Raw genomic sequence first — 7,664 nt, 5'->3', positions numbered from 1 at the left:
CAGCCCTCCACCCTGACACCAGCCCCAACCGCCACCCGCCACCCCCAATGCTGTCCCCAGATGTCCCCCCCGACACCCCCCCCGGCTATACCCTGCCCCCGACACTGTCCCCAGCCGTCACCCCTGTCCCCGCCGTCCCTGGCCATTCCCCCCATCCCGCCCCCAACACCATCCCTAGCCAGGGGCCAGGCTACACGCCAGTCTCCAGAGGCAGAAGCTGCATCTGCCTCACTCTGCAAGAAGCATCCCGTTCTGGCCTTTGGATTCTATTTCTGGAGTTTGGGAGTTTGGGCAAACAGACTTACAGCAGACTATAGGATTGAACAAAGTTCTCTACTAAGAATCTTATGAGCCGGGCGCAGTGGCTCACGCCTGTAATGCCAACACTTCTGGAGGTGGAGGCGAGAGGACTGCCTGAGTCCAGCGGCGTGAGACCAGTCTGGGCAACTTGGTGAGACCTCATCTCTACTTTAAAAAAAAAAATTAGCCAGGCATAGTGGCGCATGCCTATAGATCCAGCTACCTGGAAGGTTGAGACAGGAGGATCACCTGTGCCCAGCAGGTCGAAGCTGCGGTAGCTGTGAGCATGCCACTGCACTCCAGCCTGGGCAACAGAGACTCCTACTCAAAAAAAAAAAAAAAGAACCTTACGAAACCCACTTAATTTCTGGCAAAGAGCAAAGTACATGGGTGACAGAGGTTCCTCATAGGACAGTAGCCACAAGTAAGAGTCCACAGAAGGACCAGCTGGAACAGCAGGGTGAAGACCAACCCCATCTGCCTCCACCCTTGACCACACAGGAGCCTGCAGGACTCACTTCTCGTACAGCCGCTGTCCTCTCATGAAGGCCTTCACCTCGCTGTCCAGCGGAAAGGTGCCATCGTCCTTCCTGAAGCGGTAGAAGAGCTTGACGTCCTTGAACTCCTTGTGCTCATCACACACTGAAACATGAAAGCAACGGGCCATGAGGAGCACGCACACATGTTCAATCACTCGGGTGGCATGAGTGCCCGTCACACGCTGAAACACGGCAGCATAGGGCCATGAGGAAAAAGCACACTGTTCAAGCCCTCAAGTGACGTGAGTGCCTGTCACATGGAAACACGACAGCACGGGGGCTGTGAGGAGGAAGCACACGTGTTCAATAACCCAAGTGACGCAAGTGCCGTCACACACTGAAACACAACAGCACAGGGTCATTAGGAAAAAGCACGTGCATTCCATCACTCAGGTGATGGAAGATGCCGATAAGAAGCATTTCACTGCCTAAAATAAGCCCTCACGCACGCAAGTATCCACTGTACAAGTTAATGCATGTAAAGCACTTGCACCGTCCCTGGCCCAGAGCAAGCGCTCAGTGTTACTAGCAATCGGCATTGCATCAGCACCACCAGCACCACCTCCTCCATCATCTAGTACAGGACTCACAAAATCACTTCATCACTCAACCCACTTTTGTGTCTTTCTGGGCGAGACGCTAGGACATCAGCCTCATAGAATGTGAAATCTCGTGAGATCAGGAAAAACGTCAAAATGGAATGCAGAAAATTCAGCATAATGAGACAAAACCCTCCTGGAAACTACACACACACCCTCGACAGGAGAACGAGTAAGCGGCGGCGGGCTGTTTGGACCCGTCGGGCTAAACGGCAGCAAAACACACAAACCGCCATCACGGGGACGAATCTCACCAACAGTGTGGCTCGGGTTGCTAAGCAATAAACACACACATCTACAGTGGTCTAAAACTCGTAAAACAACATGATGTGTGGCTCAACCACGCACAGGAAGACGCACAAAGAAGCGCATGGAAATGCCCCAGACACCTCTCAGAAGGAAGAGGGAAGCAGCCGGGAGAAGGGCCCGGGAGGCCGCCTGAGTAGAAGGGCTCGTCTCGTCTCTCAGGTGGGTCCGTCTCTCAGGTGGGTCCCCGAAAAGACCCGGGACCGCCGGCCTCAGTCCCCTGGACGCACCGCCACTCACCGTGATGAACGATGCCACGGTCTGCCAGCTTCTGCATGAGTTTAATTGCCGTCTCTCTGTCGGATGCCTCTTTGTGCTCAATCAGCCAGTCAATCAGTTCTTTGGCAACAAAACAGTTTGGGTAGGTTTTGAGATGATGCCGTCTATCCTTAATAACCTTTTCTTCATGCAGCCTGAGCCTGGAATAAATTAGCACTCACTTTAGGAACTTTGATGACAGCACAAATCATTCAGTCAACCCAAGAATGGTCGCAACATGGAAGCCAGAATGCATCAGAGTTCATAAATATCCTCAGGCTCGCTGGTGACTTCCACACTGTCAGAGCTCATGGGCTCTGGAAGGTGAGGCCCCCCTCGATCTGGAGAAGACACTGATAATGAGAGATAAAGACGCCCACAGCCTACCAATCTGTTGAGATGATGCCGGTGCATGTGCTGTGCTGCTCCATGGGTTCTTGGTGTCTCCACAGAAGATAATTTCAGAGCAAATCCAAAGTATAGCTTTGGAAAACATTTATTAGAAAGAAAAAAGCACACTCAGCAAGAGCATGAGTGCCTTAAGAGAAAAGGCACATATTTGCTTCTGACAAGAAGCTTTATGTAATTTTATTACAATGACCAAGTACGTCATATAGCTAAAGTTTTATGTTTTGCTTTTTAAATAACTCATCCCTTAAAAGGACATAGCATGGAGTCAGTATACTCAACGAGCAGTCATTTTGTCATTGCCCAGATCTGTGGTGTTTCTCTAGCAGTTCGCTTGTCTTCACCCTCTAAGCATCAGCCAAGACAGAACCAGTTTCTCAAAGCAGCTGTTGATCATTGCTTTACGAACCCCTCCCCAGTTTGTTCTGCAAACAAGTTAATCAGCTCTTCATGACTTTCATGACACAGACCCCCCATCACTAAGGCAACTGTCATGTGACAACCCACCCATCAGTCCATCCCCTTTGGTCAGTGCCTGTGCTTACCTGCCCTCCATGATGATGTGGAGCAGACCACCACCCAACCATCTTAACGACCTGCCCCCATCAAAGAGGAAAGTTTAAAAGCATTTGACCTCTGGTGTGGCCATGTGCTCGTTAGCTGTGACTACAGCAGTATTTCCTGAGCTACAGCCCCCTCCTGCACCTTGGGGAGGTAAATCTTTTCTTTCTCGTCTCTCTCTCTGATTTACGTTCTAGCCATTGCTTTGCTAATAAGCTATGGTCTGCCTAAGTGGCTCCTTGAGCTAAAGTCACCAGGTTTCCTAGCGTTGGCCTCCTCCCCTTCCTTGGAGAAGTGAATCTCTCTCTTTCTCTTTTTCTCTCTCTCTCTCATTTATCTCCTAAATAAACTATATTTTCCAATAAATAAATAAAAACAATAAAGTTATTCCTAACTAGATTTGGGCCACTAGGGTGGCCATGAGCATGTCACTGCACTCAAGCCTGAGTGACAGAGTGAGACTCCAACTTAAAAAAAGTAAAATAAAAAACAAAAAAAGTAAAACAGCAAAAATTTGGCTGGAAGTGGCCAAACAAGAAAAAGTCCAAAGCCCAGCTCCACAGATGTCTAAATTCAGCTGCCAAGAAGGAGAAGACTGGAGTGCCATGGTGAGGTACTGGCCGCTCCCACCCAGCCTTGCTGCTAGATCATGAAATCCCTGGAATCTTCACTACTAAACACAAGTTTGAAGGAAAACCACACCACAGATGGAGTTTCCTGTCTTCGGACGAGGTGATGATAGAAACACGGCCGGGAAGACGGTGTCTGCTTTTTGGGCAATTCTCTATTGTTTTCGTGATTTACCGCACTGGTAGATCCACATTCCAACCTACGAGGTGTCAGGTCTAGTGTACCTGGGCGACAGAGTGAAGGTCAGGTACCGATGAGAAGTGAGGCGGGTCTGGGCCTGGGGGTGGGGTCATCAGGGTGGGCCCAAATCCAGCATGACTGCTGTCCTCCGCAGAGGAGGAGAGGAGGGCGCAGACATGGGAACACAGGAGTAGACGGTATCTGCAAGCCAAGGAGAGAGGAAAAACCACACACTGACACCCTGATCCCAGACTCCAGCCTCCAGAGCCGTGAGAACATAACCTCGTCGGTCTAAGCCACTCAGCCTGTGGTGTTTGGTTATGGCTGCCCTAGCAAACGAACACGACTGCCCACCACCGCTGATGGAGGCTCCAAAAGCTACAGACTGCACAGAAGGGAAAAACCTTTTCATTTTTTTAGAGACAGGGTCTGGCTCCATGGCTCGGGCTGGAATGCAGTGGCGCAGTCCTGGCTCACCACGGCCTTGAGACCCTGGACTCAAGTGATCCTCCCACCTCAGCCTCCCAGGTAGCTAGGACTACAGGCATGCACCACCAAGCCTGAATAATTTTTATATTTTGTAGGAACAGGTCTTACTGTGTTACCCAGGCTGGTGTCAAATTCCTGGGCTCGAAATCCGATTTCAAAGGAGTTCCTGCTGTATGCCCAATAAGCACTTGCACACGTTTTGGCCTAGTTGATTGGCTCTGAAAGCCATTCAGCTACTCTGGGTCTCATTGTCTCATGGATAAACAAGGGGTTTGAAGTGGGTGGCCTGTGAGACCTCTTTATGGAGAACACCTAGTTTTTATGCCGAGGGGGAGGGGGAGAGGGAGAAGGCGCAGGAAAGAGAAACATTTCCGACAGCCCGGGGTGAGCACCAGGACTCAGCAGTTCATGAAGCCACCAAACCTGGGCTTAATTCACTCTCCGTTTTTCTGCTAGCAGTGAACTGACATTTCTCCGGGAAAACGACCCATCGGCCATCGCCAGTCCAAGCAGCCCACGTGGGATTGGCCTCACCCTGGCACGTGACTCAGGCCCAGACGGTCTAAGTGTCCCACCCTGGGCTCTGTGCTTCGTTCATGGAAGACTATGTGGCCTCCACTAGGCCAGTGAGACTCAACCCTGAGGCTTTTCCTAGGAGTCCTGCCTGTTACTGGGCTCGGTGGCTCAGCCTGTCATCCCAGCACTTTGGGAGGCCGAGGTGAGTGGATTGCCTGAGCCCATGGGTTCAAGACCAGCCCTGGCGGCAACCTGGCGAGACCTCGTCTCTATAATACAACAAAAATTAACCGGGCAGGGTGGCACGCGCCTGTAGTGCTGGCTACTTGGAAGGCTGAGGCGGAAGGATCGCCGGAGCCTAGCAGGTCGACACTAGGGTGGCCATGAGCGTGTCACTGCACTCAAGCCTGGGTGACAGAGTGAGACTCCAACTCAAAAAAAGTAAAATAAAAAACAAAAAAAGTAAAACAGCAAAAATTTGGCTGGAAGTGGCCAAACAAGAAGTCCAAAGCCCAGCTCCACAGATGTCTAAATTCAGTTGCCAAGAAGGAGAAGCCTGGAGTGGCATGGTGAGGTACTGGCTGCTCCCACCAGCCCTGCTGCTGGATCATGAAATCCCTGGCATCGTCACTGCCAACACAAGTCTGGAGGAAAACCACGCCACAGATGGAGTTTGCTGTCTTCGGATGAGGCGATGGCAGAAACAAGGCCGGGAGGACAGTGCGAGCAAGGAAGGAAAGAGCTGGACGCTCCGCTGTCCTGAGGCCTAGGCTCCAGCACTCAGGGCCCAGGGCGAGGCTGGAATCTCCTCCATGGCCAGAATCCCCCCTAATCCACGAGGAGACCCAACAAATCCAGCGGCAAGACTTTCCCCTTCCCACACCGGAAAAAGCGGAAAACGTAACTGGCTTTCAGACCTTAGCTCACAGGGGAGAATGACGTTCTCAGATAAAACCTGGGAAGGGGCTGGGGAGAATTACCTGCTTGGAGTCTGAGCACAGGCAGAATCAGGACAAACAAGCAGGGCAGAGCCGCCCCCATCAACACAAACGTGAGTGAAAGGCAACAGCTCTGCCACACCCCGGAGCAAAAGTAGACAGCGGTACTGAAAAAGAAAAAGAAAGAAGAAAGGGAGGGAGGGAAGGAAAAAGAGAGGGAGGGAAAATAAGACAGGAAGGAAAGAAGAAAGCTTCCAGAGACAACAAGCACGATTCACGAAGCAGGAAGAAATTCCCCAGAGCAGCAGTCCCCAACCGTTTTGACGTCAGAGACCAGTTTCACGGAAAACAATTTTCCCCACAGACAGGGAAGGGGGAGGCGGGATGGCTTGAGGATGATGTAAGCACATTACACTTATTGTATTCTTTATTTCTGTTATTACAGTGTGATATATACTGAAATGACACACAACTCACTATCATGCAGAATCAGTGGGAGCTCTGCGCTTGTTTTCCTGAAACTAGATGGTCCCATCTAGGGGTGATGAGCACCGGTGACATCCCAAGTGTGCTGCTTATGTCCCGCCTACTCCGTCATCTCGTATGGGTTGCTGTCACCACAGAAAGCCTGGCTTCACAAAGACAGGGTGTTGGAACTGGAAACAGCCTTTTCAGTACCTTTACGGCAGTCCCAGGATATCCCACCTCGACTTTAATCCAGAACGTAGGGAGATTTGAGATTGTCTACTTTAAAGGCCACCGTCATCTGCGATCTCAAGCAGTTGATCCCCTTCTGGCATGGGCAACGTCGACTCACCTGGCTCATTCCCAGTCCGGGGGTCTTCCGCAGTTGGGCAGTGATGTTCAAACTTTTGAAAGCGGACGCAGGCGACCATGCACCAGCTGGGAGAAAGACGGTCCTGGCTCAGTCTCTTTCAGAATCTCTGCTGATGTTTAAAACGTGTCAAAAATCCCAACGTTCGCTTGCCATCTCCGTATTTCCTATTTGGCTTTGAATGTAGCCACTTTATCTGCCAACACAGCTGCGGTACTCTCCCGCAGTGACAGACAGAGTTCCTGGAGAAGGTTAAATATGTCACACAAGCAAGTTTTGGACCCATTCTATGTCACTGAAATGTGTGGCCAGTGATGACTGTTTTTCTAAAAGAAATATCTGGAGCAGCTCTCGGAATTCCAACACTCTGGCCAGTCACCTACCTTTGGAAAGCCATCTCACTTCTGTGTATGAGAGAAGACGTGTGTGCTGCGTCCATCTCCTCACAGAGCTCTACAGACAGACGTGAGTTAAGGACATGTCCTTTTAATGTAGCTGATAATTTTTTTTTTTTTTAGTTGGAGTCTCACTCTGCCGCCCAGACTGGAGTGCAGTGGCCACTCCCGGCCACCGCAGCCTCGACTGCTGGGCTCCGGCGATCCTTCCGCCTCAGCCTTCCAAGTAGCCGGAATTACAGGCGTGCGCTACCATGCCCGGCTGATTTTTTGATTTATTGTAGAGATGAGGTCTCGCTGCCCAGGCGGGTCTCGAACCCGCGGGCTCGGGCAATCCACTCACCTCAGCCTCCCAAAGGCGCGGGATTACAGGCTGAGCCACCAAGCCCGGCTTGTAGCTGATAATTTTAATCCCGTTCGGCAAAACATTGCTGAGTTCAGGTGACATTTTTTGGCTAGCCAGCGTTTCTCTATGAGTGACGCTATGCGTAAACTCCCATTCAGAAGCAGCCTCTTTGACCCGCGTAGTGAAACCAGAAGGCTGTCCAGTCGCGGCAGCCGCTGCATCCGCACATATACCGGCACAAAATGTCCAGTTCTGTTTTCCTGATAGGTGATCATTCAGAGACCCGAATGGTTCTGCAGCTGTGGTGTCGGTTGGCCAGAAGTGCACATCACACATCCTCGCGCACGTCCTGAAAAGCGTGCCG

At 51.2% G+C, this 7,664-nt stretch overlaps 1 protein-coding gene across 1 annotated transcript in view; it reads right to left on the bottom strand.

Annotated features, from left to right (window-relative positions):
- The window catches only part of DEPTOR (DEP domain containing MTOR interacting protein), a gene marked incomplete at both ends in the record, with an annotated part of 29,520 nt that extends 27,357 nt beyond the window's left edge, over positions 1-2,163 (bottom strand). Inside the window, 2 exons of the mRNA XM_021712115.1 lie at positions 819-942; positions 1,985-2,163. Coding sequence (XP_021567790.1) covers positions 819-942; positions 1,985-2,163 — 303 coding nt within the window. The remainder of the gene's footprint in view (positions 1-818; positions 943-1,984) is intronic.
- Between the last annotated feature and the right edge of the window lie 5,501 nt (positions 2,164-7,664).

Source organism: Carlito syrichta, unplaced genomic scaffold, assembly GCF_000164805.1.
Source record: "Carlito syrichta isolate Samal-C Ts95f unplaced genomic scaffold, Tarsius_syrichta-2.0.1 Scaffold303090, whole genome shotgun sequence".
Classification (NCBI taxonomy): Eukaryota; Metazoa; Chordata; class Mammalia; order Primates; family Tarsiidae; genus Carlito; species Carlito syrichta.
The sequence above is the reverse complement of the archived record's forward strand: the minus strand, read 5'-3'. Positions and strand labels throughout refer to the sequence as shown.